The 19,979-nt window shown below is 32.0% G+C and overlaps 1 protein-coding gene across 2 annotated transcripts in view; it reads left to right on the forward strand.

Moving 5' to 3' along the window:
* LOC145258316 (putative ATP-dependent RNA helicase DDX46) overlaps positions 1–19,979 on the forward strand; it is a 97,739-nt gene that overhangs the window by 60,003 nt on the left and 17,757 nt on the right. For both annotated transcript variants that reach the window (XM_080116398.1, XM_080116399.1), the window contains 6 exons: positions 3,102–3,222; positions 4,510–4,685; positions 6,739–6,939; positions 13,070–13,152; positions 15,491–15,655; positions 17,740–17,967. In XM_080116398.1, coding sequence (XP_079972524.1) covers positions 3,102–3,222; positions 4,510–4,685; positions 6,739–6,939; positions 13,070–13,152; positions 15,491–15,655; positions 17,740–17,967 — 974 coding nt within the window. The remainder of the gene's footprint in view (positions 1–3,101; positions 3,223–4,509; positions 4,686–6,738; positions 6,940–13,069; positions 13,153–15,490; positions 15,656–17,739; positions 17,968–19,979) is intronic.

Here is a 19,979-nt window from a genome sequence, read left to right on the forward strand (position 1 = left end):
TGAATCTCTTAGCATTTCCGCACATAATTTTTTCCTGTCCAACCAGGAAAGATCTTTGCTCTTTGCCTGCAAAAATTTTAAAATCTGAGTTTTAAAATGTTTTTGATTACTAATGAAGGTATGACCCCCAATACTTTTGACAATCTTACTTATAACTTACGGTTAGGACAATCAACCAATCAGAAGTTTCCGACTTTATTTTAAAAATATTGAATTTTGGATTCAATTCAGTTTGCTGTCAACCTTCGTCTTGAAACGACTGAATTGTGACTGCATTAATTCTTCGCCGCCATCTTTGTTACTAAGAATTACTCAACACTCGAGACCGTGACTGCATTGATTCTTTGCCGATTTGATTTATTACTGCCATCTTTGTTCAACATAATGTCTCATCACACTTAACACCAAGACTTATACATACTACCCACTGAAAACTCTTCATCTCCAGGACTTGTACAGAATAGCTACCCATGAGAAACTCTTCTTAAATTAAACATGGCTTTCAATTCAAAATGTTGCAGTGACATCTGGGTATATGAGCATACTACTTCTTGTGGGTAATAGGATTGCACAGAAGTCAAGAATGAATAACTTGATTTTGTCTGCTCTAAAACGATAGCCTGCAAACTGAACTCTTTTGCTTTGACAATAGATGACGCCAATGGAAGTTCATCATAGATTTGTTGTTTGGTTGGATAGGCCTTCCATGAGAGATTTTCGGCTTTCATGAGAAGACAAGTATATGTACCATTCAGGCATGTTTCTAACGTTTTGGAAGGTGTCCATGTTTCTGAACCATAGAGGAGGATGGGCTGTATTATAGATTTAAAAATTTCCAATTTGATGCTTTTGCTGAGATGTAATGTTCATATTTTTATCAAATCATTACAAGTAGACCATGCCACCCCCTTTCGGATGTTGAAATCTTTGAATAAGGATGCGATGAAGGATCCTAGGTACTTACAACAATCGATATATTCAGTTAAGTTGACATAGTTAGAGGCTTGAATAAGAGATTGTAGAAGAGACTGAGCATTTGCAAGCGACTGACTAATTAGTGCAATGTCATCGGCAAAATCAGTGTTAATCAGTTTTTTTGCAGCAGGCGCATGCTAGTCATGGCCACTTATCCCTTGGTCTCTCCATATTGTCATCTCACTTTCTTATCATGAACTTTTCATCAGTGGAACATGTTGCCACAAAATTTCTTCCCTGAGGACTGCAACATTTTTTTTAAAACTCAGATTCACCCCTAAGAAGGCATATCGCCGCTTGGATGTAAGGGGCTACTATTTGAAACCATGCCTAGGAAAGATTAATAAGATTTACATTACATTTAAACTTATGCATATCAATACAATCAGGGAAGCAGGTGGGCTTAATCCCGCCCCCAATTCTCAGAATTTAATTTCACAATTCTCAGAAAACCAATCTCTGGCAGTTTTTGAAATTCTCACACTCAAAAAAATTTTCCTATTCTTTTCCTTCCTCAAATTTGTATCTCCGACTGTCACTCTCAACAGGAGGGTTTATTGTCTCTACCTTTTACCATCACTCGTGTGGGAGGGTTTCTCCTCTTCTTGCTTCATTTGCATAAGCAAGGTTTTTTTTTTCCAAGTGCCATTTCGTATGAGTAAAAAAATAAATAATTTTGTTATCTTTTTTTGGGGATCAAATTCCCGGATAATAATTGATAGACACTTGAATTTGTATCCCCCATCTTTTTTTCCCTTATCCAAAGAAACTCATAATATATGGCCTATATTTCAGGTAACCCAATAATAAATTTTGACCAGCCAGAATTTGGTTAACTGCTTTTCTTAACAGGGGTGGCCTATTCAGGTGAATTTGTCAAATTACCAAAAGGTGTCATTTCTGACATTTTTCTGAGATATCTTTATATATTTATATTCGCTTTCAGTTAGTGTTTTTAATGGCCGTTTATGTCAACACAAATTATCATGAAAGAAAACAGTTTTGTTCTTTATCAATATCCACAAATAAGTGTGTGCGTGTATTAAATCAGTATCTTAACAATGCTCTTTCTTTCCATCATCAGCATCATCACCACCACCACCACCATCGTCATGATCAGCATCAACATCATCACTACCACCATCATCATCATCATCATTATTGTTACATCCAAATTGTTAGAGCCAAAATCAGATGCAACACACACCCCAAAAACATAAAAATAGAGGTCTGGATCATGAAATTCCATCAAGAATTATTGAAATTACATATATGTTTGGATTTGACAATTGTGGTTTGGAGTCGGAATAACAGAAAAAAATGGCTAGGCCAAAATTTTTGGATTTAAATTGAATCAAAATGGTTCCTGAGGATGATTTTTTTTTTCCACCCAAACAACTTACCATCTTCTTATTCAAAATTGTGAAGCTTGAAAAAATTAATTTTGGAGCTTTTTAGTTATCTTTTATTGAAATATGTTGACCAGACCCAAATTTTATCCATATTTTAGCAAAAAAATGCTAATTTAAATGGTATTTTTTGGGAAATAAAATCTGTAATTTGTTAGAAAGTTGTTCAAATGACTCAATTTTATACATTTAATTTAATTTATAGATCTATTTGATGTCTTACATGGAGGTTTAGGGGCTTTTGGAGCAATTTGGGTCCAAAATGGATGTGCCCGATTATCCCAGTTGATCAAATCACCAAATTTGTTTAGTCATGAAAATCTGGAATTCATGAACTTCAGGTGGCCATATCTGAGGAAGCGTTAGGACAAGACCAGCTTTTAACACTACAGAAATTGAACTTTTTAAATATCTAAGTTCATTTATGAAAATTACAAAACATTCCAAATGTCCACTTTGGAACCCATTGTGTGGATATACATCCATCAAGGACAATCTGGACTTTCCTCTTGACCAAGAAAGCTTTAATTATATTTAGCATTCAGCAAGTAATACCATAGGATTTAATTTTTATGAGAAGCTCTTCATGCCAGACTTTGTCAAAGGTTTTGAATATATCAAGGGCTACCAGCCTAACGTCTTCTGCCTTATTGAGTACGTGTTATATTTCTTTCTTTTCAATAACATATTTTTCCCCCACCTCTTTGTGTTTTACAGAAGTTGAGGAATTGAAATTAGACCTGGAAGGAATCAAAGTTCATGGAAAAGGATGTCCGAAGCCGATCCGTACTTGGGCCCAATGTGGAGTCAGTAAGAAAATTATGGAAGCTTTAAAAAAGTAAGTTTTCATTTTCTTTCATTCCACGGCCATCTTTATAGTATTCTGCTTGTTCCGTCTTTAGTCTGTACGTTACGCTTTGAAAAAGACCAAATATAATTTTTGAAGGCCAAACTGCTTCAAAAAAGGTTAAATTTGTGAAATTTGTGTTTAAAAAGTCTAATCTGGCAACCCTGGACAGGAATATGAGAGTGACCTCTCTTTGATGTAGCCTCATTTTCGAATATCATTTCAATAATAATATATGATCATTATTGTAATGGTGTGAGTAATTTCAATATGCAGCAGTTCTTCACCGAAGACAGAAATCAATGAAATGTTATATAAAAAAAAAGGGAACATTAAAAAAAAACTGGGCAAAAAAAAAAAAAAAAAAAGAACATTGTCTGCTAGGAGGTGCTGGACTGAAGAAATAAATTAAAGATTGTCTTTTGCAATGTGATTTCATTATCTGTATTGAACTATGTAGCATAATACTATTTTCTGAGTATTTATTAGTACTTGATTATTTATCTCATTATGGTCAGTTCTATATTTAAAATACAATGGACACTATTTTCATAGAAATGTTAATAAACTCATACTTACTGCGTGTTATTGGTTTTTCTGTCTGAAAAAACTAATTTTTATCTAGAAAAAATAACAGCTTTGTCAAAACATTTGTTCACTAAATATATTTCTCGTTCCACGAAATTTTCACAGATCTTACTAGTTTAATAATATCAGGGGGAAACAAGCATATTGTAAAAAATAATAATTTATAAACAAAAAATAAAAAAAAAATTTCCACACTTATTTTTAAAACTAAAAAAACCTTATTTTATAATTTCATAAACATATGTTTATCATATAAATTCAAATAAACATCTTTTATGTTTAAAATTCAAACAAAAAACTGGTATTTTTATAATTTTATAAATATATATTTATTATAAAACTTCAAACAAAATAAAAACTTATTTTTTAATTTTGTTATTAAAAGTGCAAATAAAGACTGTGTTATTTTTATCTTTTTATATTTTTGTTAATTTTTATTGCATACTTTTCAATAATGTCCTTTTCATCTATTTCATTTCAATAAATCGCTTCGCAATAGAAATACTGAAGAACAATAAAAGCAAAAGAACTTATTTGCTTTGTCACCACTTCCGGTAGAGCTATGCTGGAAGTTAGGAAGTATGTTAGCTGACTATAACCGAAAGTTCATTCTGCCCTGGTAACATCTGTTCATCTTGCTGGTCCAAATTATACCCTTGATTTTTCTTTTCACCTCTCTTTACAATCCAGACATAATTATGAGAGGCCAACACCAATTCAGTCTCAAGCGATTCCTGCAATTATGTCAGGAAGAGATTTAATCGGGATTGCCAAAACTGGAAGTGGGAAGACTGTTGCCTTTTTACTACCCATGTTCAGACATATTATGGATCAACCGGATCTGGAAGAAGGAGACGGACCTATTGGTGAGTCAACATTTATTTCACTCTGACTCCTAACCTTTTACCTTAAAACGATACCTTTTTGACACTTGATACTACTATCTTCAGAACAGTTGGTTGTAAGTAATCATAATTGTAGCTGCCATAGTAGTACTACTATTAGTTGTATCTTTTATCACTATAGTAATTATAGTAGTAGCACTAATAGTTGTATCTTTTGTTTATATAGTTGCCATAGTAGTAGTACTAATAGTTAAATCTTTTGTCGGTCCACCGACTTCGTCGGATTTGGACCTTAGAATTCACTCTCTTCCGTTTGTTCCCAAAATTCTCAATAACTACTCCTTATATTTTTCTGAAATTTTGCATGAAGTTACAACTACCCAAGGGAGGAAATGTAGCATTCTTGGATTTTTTATAAAAATTCTGCTTGCGTCACAAGGAGATCAAAAGAGGTCAAAATGGCCAAAAAATAGCACTTTTCGGGACATAAAATCTTTTCCGACCATTAAAGTTTGCTAAAAGTTATCCAAAAGCAAGATCACATAGATATACATCTGAAAACGTAATATTTGACTCTGGGAAAATTCTAGTTGTGTCCCCTGGAGGTCAAAAGGGGTCAAAATGGCTCAAAATAGCACTTTTTGGAACATAGAATCTTTTCCAACCATTAAATTTTGCTGAAAATTACCCAAAAGCAAGACCACATGGATATCCATCGGGAAACATAATATTTGACCATGGGAAAATTCTGAGGTTTGAACCCCAGTGTGTTTTAGGGGCAAAAACACCTTTTGGGGCTAATTTTTATTTTTCTCCTAAAATTCAAGGCATAAGTCGGGGGACCATATAGTTTTTGGCTTTTTGATATAGTAGCTGTAGTAGTAGTACTATTAGTTGTATCTTTTATCAATATAGTAATTATAGTAATATAACTAATAGTTGTATTTTTTGTTTACATAGTTGTCGTAGTAGTAGCACTAATAGTTGTATTCTTTGTTTTGTTTTGTCAACGGAAACGTAAAAACATTAGAAGAATCCAAATAATACGAATCATCAACGGTCTTGGTAATATTCATTCTTAGCTTAACATTTTCATTAATGAGCAATCAATAAAATGTTTTTTATACAGACTTTTTACGCTCTCTCTTCCTTTAATGCAAATCTTCCTGTTGAACTCGGAAATCTTCCTGTTGAACTCGGAAATCTGTCTGTTGAACTGGGTAGAAATCAGTGTGGGCAACACTCAAAATATAATTGCAAATTACTTCGGACTTCTTCCATGGCTGATGGAAAGAGAGCATGCTACACTTATTAAAGATAAAGGGATCTGTTCGAAATTGTGTGCAGATTTCCATAGTTCAACAGAAAGATTCTCAAATTTTTCTGTTGAACTCTGGGAAATCTGCACAGAATTTCGAACAGAACCCTTTATCTAATCCATAAGAGTAGCATGCTCTCTTTCCATCAGGCATGTGTTGGTAGAAGTCCGAAGTAGTTCACAATTATATTTTGAGTGTCGCCTGCACTGACTTCTAACCAGTCATAGTTGACGGAAAGAGAACATGCTACCCTGTGGATTAAATAGTGCATCTATGTTACTGCACTAAAATAATAAGCTTATTATTTAGAAAGCTATTCTTAACATGGGGAGAGTGTTTTATAACTATTTTGTACTTTCACTTAACAATTGAATAAACAAAAATATTGTACAAATTTAATTTAACTTGAAAATGCTATTAAGAAAATAGTGCGGTAACATAGATGCATAAATAAAGGGCTCCATTCGAAATTCTATGCAAATTTCAGACTTGAAGCAGGTTAGAAGTTACATTGACTAAAATGTAAAAATTTCACTAAAATGAGAACAGAAGAAACATTGTAAAAATGATACTCAAGATGAGAACAGTAGTCCAAAAATCCAAATGATACGAATAATTAATCTCATCTAAAAAATACAGAAACATAAATTTGATTTTACTTCCATATTAATAATAATTCTACTTTCTATATTAATAATTCAGATTAATATCAACATCTTTTTTGACATTTCTTTGGTTTTATTTTATTTCCACAGCCGTGATCATGACACCTACACGAGAACTTGCAATGCAAATAACATCTGAATGCAAGAAATTTGTCAAGTCTCTTGGTTTGCATGCAGTTTGTGTTTATGGCGGTACGGGTATTTCTGAACAAATTGCCGAACTAAAAAGAGGTTGTGAAATCATCGTGTGCACTCCAGGTCGGATGATTGATATGTTGGCAGCTAACAACGGTAAGAAATGACCCTACTTCTTTTTTTTTTTAATTTTTAAAATTTTTAACGTTGGTCAATTGATATATTTTTTAAGGGTTTTAAGTTCTTGAATCAGTGAAAAAAAACGTTTTTGTTTATCTCCTATATAATAAAATGACTGCAGAAATTTTCCTCTGGACCAAAATATCGTAGGTTTGCAACAACAGATGCCACATACAAATTGGATACATCTAGGCTATCTTATGTAGCTTTCGACCACCTTTGCAGACACATTCTCTTGTGATAATAAATTGGTACATCTGACAAGCAACACCATCGCAATTGCAATATCTACAGAGGAAGTAGTTCCTATTTTTGGTCCCCCGATTTCAGAGAGGGACCTATGTTTTCAGTGGCATCCGTGCTTCCGTGCGTCCATTAGTCCGGACTATTGCCAGATAATGACACATTTTGCCCCATAACTTTTGATCCATCCATTAGACTTTTTTTTAAAACTTGTCCAAATTTTGAGCCCATTGTTCTTCATATAATGTATGGGTGACCCTGGCAAAATTCTGGTTCGCAACCCCGGGGACTTTTAGTGCTAAAAATACCTCTTTTTATGATTTTTTATTATATTTCTCAACAAAAACTTGATATGTCTGACTATGTAGTGGTTTTTCATGGTGGTCAACTCAAATATACATGTGTTAAGGCCTGAAACTGCACTGTTATCCATTTACACTGGGATTCGGCATCTCCAAGGGCTCAAACGAGGTAAAAATGACTCTTTTTGCCCTATAGCATTTGATCCATCCATTAGATTTTCCTGAAACGTGGCCAAAATGTGGAAGCCATTGTTCTTAATATAAATTCAGTATGGGTGACCTTGGCAAAATTCTGGTTCGCATTCCTCTAGGATTTTAAGGCTAAAAAACATGCCTTTTTGGAGCTCTTTTTTCATATTACTCAAGAACTTGATATGTATGTCTATATAGTGGTTTTCCATGGTGCTGAATTCAAATATACATGTCTTAAGGCGTGAAACTGCATCATTCTCACTGGGATTCGGCATTCCCAAGAGCTCAAAAGTGGTCACAAATTCCCCAAAATTGCAAAAATGACACTTTTTACCCATAACTTTTGCCCCATCCATTAGATTTTTCTGAAACTTGGCGAAAATGTGAAGGCAATGTTGGCACTTCACGCTTCTCACATTATTTCTTTATTATTTTTGTGGCGTCATCTCACATGCATGCGCAGCTTGTTCTCCCTCAATATTTAGTGCTCTCACCGCTACCAATTCTAAATTTTCCTACGATACTGTGATTGCTCTACCACTAACTAGTTATTAGATACATAAACATAGCATAATCTTTACATTTTCCTATTCATAAATAATAATATCTCCTTTGACAAATTTCGTCCATTCTGATTGGCTGAGCTCTGAAACTTCTATTACATTATTCGCATCTTCACTATATAAAACGAACAGTTAGTGATTTTTAAATATGGCGTCATTGGCATACATATTATTTTGTTTCTTTGACAACTCATTTTCTATATTAATTAATTTATAACTATCCGTATTTACATTGCATTATGTGATACAGAAATTCATTACATTCTATGGTATTAATCGTACGTACAAATGTTTCTTCTACACTCACTATCTATATTCATTCGTCCCATCCCTTTCTGTTGTTCTTTCTCTCACTACGACTTCTTCTCTTGCATGTGGTTTGTGTCCGTGTTTTCATTCGGCTTGCTAAAATAGATTGCTACAAAGAAAAAACAAATATTCAGTTAAGTAACTGTCACTCTACATTTAATTACGTATTCACAGATTAAACAAAGCAATGATATTGACTATATTTGTTTTGATCACGTGACATGTGCCATAAAAATCTCTCTCCCTCTATCTATCTATCTATATATATATATAGAGAGAGAGAGAGAAATAAAAATGGACAAAACGAGTTATGTGTTAATCAACATTTCGTTTTTATTTCGAAACTTCCTCTGGATGAATGAAATTAAGAAAACAAAAACTCCAGTACAAATATTCATTTATTGCAAGTTTTTCTCTTGCATGCTGTTCGTTGGTCACTTTGGCTCGCTAAAATAGATTGCTAAAAAAAATAAAATGTCAGCTACCTATTTGTCATTCCGCATTTAATTATGTATTCACACATTAAAATGATAACAACCACATTTGAATTATTGGAATTCTTGAAATGAGTTATTATTAGACTTTTTTTATTTATTGATTTATTTGTTTACTTTTTTATTTCCAGACTGTTATCTTTACAACTATTTTCTTAGCTTCTTTATTTACTTGAATTCTTGACATTAGTAATTTGTATATTTATTTTTTCTTTCTTTATTTGTGGCCTGTTATCCTCATCTTTTTAAAGTGTTAGTAAGGAGGGAGGCTCAAACACATAACCAACCCAAAGGCGGAAAAGAAAGTGAAAGAAAACATGAGATCTTACTGCTACGTTACAAGGCCGTAGGAAGTGAAATTGGCTGAAACGTTCACAACGTTTCAGCCAATTATTCCACTGGCCTTTGTCAGGTGGTTAATCGATGATGGGATAACTACTGCGATCCATACTAGTTGTTGTCTGACGTTTTTGGCCAACTACTCTGAAGGCCCGTAGTGCAGTGGATACAACTGTTAAATCTTTATGGTTCCATGTGAGCATTTTCTGAAGGTAGTGGTTTCAATCCTACCCAAAGCCAGCCAGAGGATTAGTTGGCCAAAATCGTGGTGAGATGACCACAGCTATGGAGGCCAGTAATTGCTGAGGATACAGTTGACAGATTCAGCATTCCTATCCAGTTGCAGTTAATCACTTTATTAATATCTGCTGCAACGGTCACTCCATATTTTACATAAGAGTTCCAAGTTTCATGAGCATCTTTTATATAGCTCTTTTCATGCAAGTTGATAAAATAACAATTATCTGAAAAGAAAAAAATCAACTTGTAATGCTAAGAATTTACTTTAAAGGCCGGAGGAATAGTTGGCCAAAACTTTGGGAAACAACAACCATAAGATATGAGGATAACAGTTCACAAATAAATAAATATATAAATAATAAACTATTTTCTGTATTTATTAACTCATACCCAATAGTTTTTGCGTGAACGCAACATGGCTATTCAAAAGATACTGTTGCTTACACTTGAACATCATTTTTTCGATTTTCGATACAATACTGAGGAGAAACCAAAATATTTACGGACATTATCATTATTTAAATTTGAATAAACTGTTTTCTATCAAAAACCATGTGCGAAAATTAGGATATATTTTTATAATGAAAATAAAACCAGTTTACCACACTATTTACTTATAAAAAAATACATTTTGTCTTTTTTTTTTTTTTTCATTTAAACAAAATCAGCCACTACAACGCATGACTTAGTACAGCTAGTTTTGAATAAAGAAGAAAAATAAACAGTTTAAAATCCTGTACACTTGAGACTTCTATTAGAAATGGAGAGTTGGTATCTGTCTGTCCAAAACTGGAACTATACTATTACTTTGTATTACTGCATTGGTATGTGTGTTTGTGCATAGTTTCTTGGGATTACGTTTGCACGCTTGCGCATACCAAGATGGCCACCAGCGATAACATAAGAAATGACATTGCTTAATATCTGGAAAACTACTTATTTGCAGAAAATTTAAATGCGATATTTGTTTTCAGCATGCCCTAAAATCTATAAAAGTAATCTTTTTAAATGTTAAGGTGGAAACAAGGTAAAAAATTACCGTTTTATTTCTTTGTTTATATAATTGAATTTTCAGTAAAACAACAATAGAAATGACAAAAATTACCATCAACTGATGAATATATAGTTGTTGCTTATCAGAATTCCTGGTATCCTGGTACTGTGAAAGCTACATCAAGGATTCACATAGAGTACGATTTATGGTTACATCTAAGAAAATAGGGGTATATTTTGAGCCAGATAGAGGATTTACAAAATTGAAAATTGGACTGGTCCCAAAAGGCATAATTTTTGGTCAACTATGGGAATTTCCATCTTTTACAGAAATCCAAAATCTATATGAAAAATTTTCTTCGATTTATTTCTGAGATTAATTCATATCTACTCAATTTTTTTTTTCTCTGAAGAGAGTAGTAAATACAAGCCATGAATGCTCTTTAGGCATTCAATGGCTACACCCAAGATGAAGCTCTCCTTTGGTGAGGAGACAGGAAAATGCCTGCTCTCAATAAAGCTATATTTAAATACTACTATAATACTTAGTTTTGTTCATAAATAGACACCCACTGTATGACACCATGCACCAGTTTAAAAAAAAAATTGAAATTTGTACATCTTAATTTATAATTCATGGCTTATGGTAAAAAGATACATCAAATTTGACTATATAATTAGAAAGAGCACATAAATTTACATAAGAATGCCAAGTTTTATGAGAATAGCTTAAAAAATAAATAAATGGTGGCGAAATTAACAAATTTCTTGAAATGTTGAAGTCTGTAATTTAGCCCACTTTTTCTAAAGAAAAATGTCCACGGAAAAGCCTAAATTTTGGCACTTAAAATTCTCATAACTTTTGAACTACTGATGGTAGTTGCATAATTCAAACAGTTTTAAGCATCTTTTATATAGCTCTTTTCATGCAAGTTGATAAAATAACAATTATCTGAAAAGAAAAAAATCAACTTGTAATGCTAAGAATTTACTTTAATTTTTTATTTATTTTTCTTCCAATTTATATATAAAAAAAAAATGTCCGTTTAAATTCTCATTGGTTAAAGCCCGACAAAGCATTTCATATCGCTTTCTCCTTTGTTATTCGTTTTTACCATTGAGGTCGGCCTAAGTGTTCCTCCCATTGCATTGCAATCGACCATTTCTAGTTATTCTCGTCATCTGCCATGGACACCCGAATAACTTTGTGGAAATCGCGAATCAGTAAATGCAGAAGTACTTATTTCTTCTATTAATCGAATCATTTTTTAATGTTCATTTAAAGCATTCATTCAAAGTCAACTGGTTATAACTGTTGCTTGTTTGTGACAAGCTAAAGAGTCTAGTACCAGCATGAGAAGCAGCAAGAAAAACAATAATATCTGCTGCAACGGTCACTCCATATTTTACTTCATATTTGGTTGTTAGTAAAGTAATAAGGTAACGAGATATCTTGTTTATTTACAGGAAGTAAAATATCGGCCTGGAAGGGATTAAAGGGGTTCTGTATTTTAAATTCTATTTTGAATCATTAAATTAAAAGTGGGTTCTCTGATATGACGGTCGGGAGGGACAAAATATGTGCTAATAATATATTTAAATGGCTGACTTGATTTTACTATCATTACACTTCGAAAGTTGAAAGTAATTTTGAAGTCTTTAAACTGCTGAATAGAAAATAATGTCTGTCTCAAATTTCAATTAAAGTATAAAAACAAAGGCAATAATAATATTAGAAATAAAATTTTTGAACGCAAATCCATCATAAATGAGTCAGTAAACGAAAATAAATTTTTTTTTACCTAATTTCTAGTGATGAGATGATTCCAGTATTATTCTGATACCAATTCCAATTCTTTACAAATCTCTAAATATATTACTATAGAATTGTTATTTTTCCTGATTACCATAAAAAAAAAAAATGTTAATTGTGCAAATATTTTCTCAATGTAAAAACACACTTGTAGGGGATGATGTATAGATTTAAGTTTTACTGGTAGTTTAAAATCAATAAATATTTATTATTTTATTATTAGTACCAACTATGGAAGATTTTGTTTAAACAAAATCAAATAAAAAAGATAATTAAAAGAATCGTTTTTGGCATCAGAATAGGTACAAATTTTTCCAATACATTACCTCTAAAACTTCTGCTTTTTTTCCAATTCCCAATTCCGATTAATCGTCCAAGCACTACTAATTTCCCAATTATATTTGTTTTAAAATAATTCATGTTGTCAATCATGTTTACCCATAGCTTTTAAATGTTTCTTTAATTTTTCAGATATTTCTTGGGTATAGCACAAAAAAGAAAAAATCAGTACATACTTGTAATAAGAGGATTTAAGTACTTACAGAGTCAGTCCAAAGTATTGACAGATAATCCAACATGTCTAACTTTTTGCTTTTTGCAATAACATCTTTTTCTCAGGTCGTGTGACAAATCTCAGACGATGTACATATGTTGTGTTGGATGAGGCCGATAGAATGTTTGATATGGGATTCGAGCCACAGGTGAGACAACAGACCACACCTTTTTTTTCTTCTTAATGCCTTCTTCATGATTGCAGGTTGATAATGTAACTGGGGACCACTTGTGAATTTCATACACCCATGAAATTTCCTCCTTTTAAAGGAAGCTGTTTCAACCCTCCTAGGGTAAGTGCTGCTTTGGTATGGTACGTTCATAACCATGTCTCTCCAAAGAGTTGAAAGTGGACCTTGGATTTAACTTAACCCATTATGACCTGGTTGAACTAATTCAGTCGTAAACAAATGAATATATAGCAGCATAAATAAAGTGGGAATTGATTCAAACACGCCTTGTACATATTAGTTCAGTATCTGGATCTCTCTCACACACACACATATATATATAAAAATGCCCTAAAAAATCAAGAAATCTACATAAGTTTATAAACGATAAAAAAAAAAATATATATATATATATACTAGCAAAAGTACCCGTCGTTGACTGGGTTCAAAAACAGCTTACAGAAACTGGACTCTGATTTATGAAAGTATGATAAGTTATGAAAAGGAAGGGTTATAAAGAGATAGCTTCGAATTTGGGGGTATCAAAACCAAAGCAAAATATGATGAAAGTAAAAATAAAATAGATAAACCCCATAATTTATTATACCATACCTGTTCACACTGAAACACTTATCACAATATTCTGTGGATCTATATTAAAAAACCTTGTTAAACTTTGTGACATATTTCAATTCTATGGAGGTTAGGCGCGAACGAACACCCCATAATTTTATTATACTATATTTCTTCAAACTGAAACATAATTATCAAAGTATACTTACGCAGATAGATATGAAAAGTTTTTATTAAACTTTGTGCCTATTTCCATTCTATGAAGGCCAGGCACAAACGCAGACCCCACAATTTTATTATACCATCCTTATTTAAGTTAAAACATCCTTATCAAAGTATTATTATGTACATCTATATCAAAAACACTTGTAAACGTTTTTTTTTAATTTTTTATTTCCATACTTTGTGGACCAGGCGCATACGCAGACCCCACAATTTTAATGAATCATCATTATGCAAGATCAAACATACCCATTTCTGTGTCTCGATACATCTATCATTATATGTGATTAGTTTTCTATAATAGTCAACCATATAGGAGCCTATTCGTGACCAGACACACACGCAGACGTTCAGCTTTATATTTTATATATATATATATATATATACTAGCAGGCCACCCAGCGTTGCTTGATCATAAAATATGCATAAATATTATATTTTAATTCATGTAGATATTTTATTATAGAGTCAATTCTCTATTGATATTATTCAATATGTAGTAATGATTTCAAAAGTTATTTAAAAATATGACTTCAGTACTATCTGCTAGAATTGAAACCGAAGGGTTTAGCCTTTGTCTCTATTTATCTCTCCAGCGCTGTTACCATCTGAGCGACAAGCAGATGGATATGGAAGGTTAAAAATATAGTGACTTTGAATTTAATTTTGTGCATGCCTAAATAACAGCAGGAGTAATGTTTTATTCCACTTTCTCTGTTAAGTTCAGCTGTTTTGTTTTTAATTTTTACCAGCTAAAAACCAAATCAAAACTTTTGGATATTTTTAACCTGGAATAAATGTGTGTGTATATATATATATATATATATATATATATATATATATATATATATATATATATATATTACTTTAATTTGTTTTTAACATACGCAGTAATGTGTTGCTACACAGTCATGAGCATGTTTCGGTCTTCTAGTATTTAGTAATTAGAGACCTCTTCAGGCAACAACGCTTACATTAAGGCAATCAGTAAGGAATCTGAATGTTATTTTGCAGTAAGAATGTTTTTATAAAGAAGGAGAACAGGGGTGGGGTTCAGCTGTGAGTTGTGAGTAAAACAAGGTTGATTGGTATGTGTTGGGGTTAGGAGATGAACACTCACAGCTGAACCCCACCCCTGTTCTTCTTCTTCATAAAAACTTTCTTACTGCAAGATGATTTTCAGATTCGTTACTGATTCCCTTAATGTAAGCGTGATTGTCTGAAAAGGTCTCTAGTCACTAAATACTAGAAGACTGAACCATGCTCATGACTGTGTAGCAACACATTACTCCTGCTTATGTAAAAATAAATTAAAGTATACCCTGCTCTACCTCAGTATTGAGCACTCTTGTATTAATCTTGTTATACTTCACTGGTTACCTCACCTTTTGGAAAATAACCCCAAACTAATATATATATATATAAGTTATAAAAATGGCAATTGAGCTACACGGAATATTCCGCATTTCATCCACGCGAGGATTATATATATGTGTGTGTGTTTGTAATTTTCCATTTGCAGGTGATGAGGATCGTCGATAACATTCGTCCCGATCGTCAATTGGTGATGTTTTCTGCCACATTCCCTCGACAAATGGAAGCACTCGCCAGACGGATTCTCACAAAACCAATCGAAGTCCAAGTTGGAGGACGAAGTGTCGTCTGCAAAGATGTTGAACAACACGTTGTAAGTGTTTACAGAACAGACTCTTATATTTTTTTAACTCTCAAATTTATTAATATCTAGCTCTACCCATCTGGCATTGCTTGGTGGTGTTTTTACTTGAAATGTATTTTTTGTCCCAAACAAAGGTTGTAGCTCTGTATTGACCAATACAGTGTTATGTCCTCTGTTTTTTTTTTTAAGATGATGTCTATATTTAAATAATTTGATTATTGTCTAGAATTCAACCTGCATGAAAAACAAAAATGTAGAAAAATATGATGTACATGCTCATCACAGAATGAAGATGTCATATTCCAAAAATCATATGAATTGATCAAGTAGTTTGTTGGGTTTTGATACTAAATAATAAAATTCTATGAGGAACTGAGGATGGTGTGTCTTGCTCCACTATATTTTAATAAATAAAATGAGACAACTCAATTTGACCTACTAAGACAGAAATAGAGATTAAAATCAGCCTTGTAATGGCTATGATTTACTATTATTCATAAAAAATAGTATTTATATAAAAAAAAAACAAGTAATGACTAATTTACATGATTTTTGGAATATGGCATTTTTTGTTCTGTGACCAGAACATACATCATGAAGATTTTTCTGTATTTTTGTTTTTTTGTTAGGTTGAATTCTGGGCAAGAACCAATAATTCTTTTCTAGTGAAAGGAATTAAATCGAATTACATTTTATTCTATAAATACCCATTGTTTTTTTCTGGGGCAGATCGCTTTACTTACTCAACATTTTTTGGTAGTAGTGTTAAACTGATAGCTCTGTATTGACCAATACAGAGTTGTGTCCCCTGCTTTTTTAAGCTGTTGTTATAATTTTTATCCAGTGAAAGGAATTAAATCGAATTACATTTTATGTTATAAATACTCATTGTTGTCAATTGTCAATCCATGTTTTTCTTTGTTTATTTTATATTTTTAACTAGTTGTAGCTATATGGCATTGGCCAGGAGTTGATTTATATGAAATTAGTTTTATTTTTCTCAATTCTTTTCAGAAAATACTTTATCTGAGTCAGAATTATTTTTAAATGGACACCCTCTTTAAAAAAAAAAAAAAAGTGGCATAATTTTGTGTTCACGTTTCGGAATTTTTGAGATGAATATTGGTTATTCGAAATTCCGTCCAAATTCCCAAATTAGTTCACAAGATTCAAAATTCAACATAACGCATGCATAATTTGTGAATTTTTTTTAAAAAGTAACTTCTTTAAATGTTTGGATTTTTATTTTATTTTTATTTTTTTTATAAAAAAAAAATAATCATTGGATTTGTGAGAAATTGAAAACTTAATTATCTCCCCTATTAACTCTCTAATTCAAATCGGTAGATTTTACAAATGTCTTTTTTCATGAATAATTATTTTTCTACCTTATTTTCCATAATTTTTGGATATGCTATTATTTGTGACATGACAATTACGTAGGTATCCTTTGTTTCACTTGAAATTCAATATTTTTCATTATTATAATAGAGAATCATTGATTATTATATTTAAGTGTCTTTATTCAAAAATCCAGTACAGATTCTTGAATTTTTTCCAGATGATAAGGTAGATAAGTTTGAAATCAGAATATATAATGAAGGACGATAACTTCCTCTCATCCTCCTTATTTAAAGCTGCTATTAATAAAAAAAATCAAATAAAAATTCTAATACAGGGTGATCGCTAAAAAAGCGGGAAATTTGAAGGTCAGCTTAGATCATGAATTAAATGTGATTCCTTCAAAACGCCACATGAGCTGGGATGTTCAGGTTAAGACGCTGCAGTGAAGTGCACGGACGACATTTTGAGTATCTATGAGTATAATATAACATTTGTCTTTGAAAAACTTTGTAAAAATAAATCGTTGTTCGACAAATTTCCTGCTTGTCTAGCGACCACCCTGTAGTTTGGCAATCATGATATGTAATCGAGGGAGATAATTTCGTCTCACCTCTTTATTTATTGAAAAAAAAAAACAAAAAAACATGTCACTCATTGATAAAAGTATGTTTTGGTTTTAAAAAGTATTTCTTACTTATCGTGGATGATATATTCAACTTTAAATGCAAAAATCTTGTTTTGTTTTTCAGATTCTTCTGGAAGAAGACCAGAAATTCTTCAAGTTATTGGAATTGTTAGGCATTTACCAAGAACTTGGTAGTGTTCTTGTGTTTGTAGATAAACAGGAAAATGCTGATGAATTAATGAAAGAATTACTGAAGCATTCTTACCCTTGCATGTCCTTACACGGTGGTATTGACCAATACGACCGCGACAGCACGATTGTTGACTTCAAAAATGGAGTCGTTCGTCTCCTGGTGAGTCATTCTTCTTCCATTTTTAAATTTTCTAGATGAAATCATCCAAGATTTATACGAAAAATCCAAATAAAAAATGAAACAAGTACAACTTTGTTGACGCCAGTTGTACATTGGGGTGTTTGTCATCGGCTTCTTCTGAAATAATTAAAATTTTATGGCATCTTTTTGGACACAAGGAAATCCTCAGACTCTCCAAACTTAATTTAATTTGTTTTCATTAGTTTTTATTGTAAGCAAAGTAACTATTCTCGAGTTCACTTGCCTATTCAATATCAGAGATTTAAAAAAAAATTTCACACCTATTTGATAAATGGCCATGTGGCGTCTATTAGAGAATTCACACTTTAATATCAAAGATTTAACATGCTTGGATTTTTTTTTTCTGGTGCTGGTTTTGTCTGATCACCACATTCTTTGAAATATTTCATGTTTCCTTATATTTTGTTTGGTTTTGGCACAAGTGAAAATATAGATAAAAATTTCACAAGTTTATCAAAACTTTGGAAGAACAAACATTGAGAAGTTTAACTTAAAAAAAACAAACTTTCATTTACATTTAAAATACCCAAAATATATGAGATTCTACTTTTTAGGCGATTATGTGTGAGCACACTGAAACGTTATTTTAGAATTTAGAATGGGGGTTCAGTTGTGCATATAAATATAATGTAAACTGATCCCATTTCGGTACATGATAACTTTTTAAGCAGTTAATTAATTTTTACCACTAATTTTAAGGCCGATCAGCAAAATCATAAAATTACATGTAATTGCTATATTTTTTGTATTGCCACATGTACTTAGGGTTAGTAGTAGGAAAGGAGCGTGATTTTAATTAATTTTTAACATTACTATATATTAATACGATAGCGTGTGTGTTATTTATTTTTTGCGTCTCGATTACATCTGAGTGACTGTTGTTTAATTATGGATTCCCATTTCTTATAGGTCCTGGATATGACCTTAAACTATATCCAGTGGTGAGGCCCCAGCTTGCGGGCTCTGGGGAGTGTGGAGACATCCTTTAATTGCCATTGCTACCAGGTCCACTCAGACCTGGAGTGGTAGTACATGTTAGGGTCCCAACTATGGGTTAAATAGAAACCGACTTGAAAACAACAAATATATTCTATTAAAAAATTTTTCTTCAAAATCTTTGGATTCGGCATTAAATAACCCGAAAAGGGTTGATATGCCGTAAAACAAAAACAACCAACAACCTACCCATTTCTTATAATAAATAATTTTACTAAAAATTCTTCATAAGTTTTGACTTTGGTTTTGGTTTCAATTATAGCTGATGGAACTCCAGTGATCCGGTTTTTTTTTTGGTTTTTTTTTTTAATAAATAATTTTACCAAGAATTCTTCATAAATTTTGGTTTCAGTTTTCGATTCTTTCTTAGCAAGCACCGAAATGATCCTGCTACCTCAACTGTTTTACATTTACTAACTCAAGAACTCTCATCTATTCCTTCATCATAGTTGGTTTAATACCCATTTTACATGCTGACATGTGTTGGACAGCTTTTTGAAATTGATTTACACATTAACCAAGAGTCTATCAACCAGCATATAAAGTGATCATCAAACAGAATATGGAGATGTTTTAAATACCATTTTTTGAATATAAAAGAAATTTAGGTTTATAGAAGGCAGAACAATGTAAAGACGTAACAGATTCAAACAGAAGCAACTTAAGATATAATGGTGGAGCCAGCCATAGTTCGCTTTATTGAATCAATATATATATATATATATGTGTGTGTGTGCGCGTATATATATATATATATATATATATATATATATATATAGTCTTTGAAGTTTTTAACCTTTAAAACTATACAAAAAAATATTTTTTATCATTCGTTAGAAAACCATCTAGTCAGTAAGTCATTTAATCACCTGCAATCACTGCACCAACTCGCTCTCGAATTTACTATAGTACTAATAATTTATTTTTCAAGGGATCATCAGTTGTTTACCATGAAACACTGTTTTGGGGATTTA

The sequence above is a fragment of the Euprymna scolopes genome, chromosome 33 (genome assembly GCF_053919585.1).
Source record: "Euprymna scolopes isolate OS-2025 chromosome 33, ASM5391958v1, whole genome shotgun sequence".
In the NCBI taxonomy this organism is placed as follows: domain Eukaryota; kingdom Metazoa; phylum Mollusca; class Cephalopoda; order Sepiida; family Sepiolidae; genus Euprymna; species Euprymna scolopes.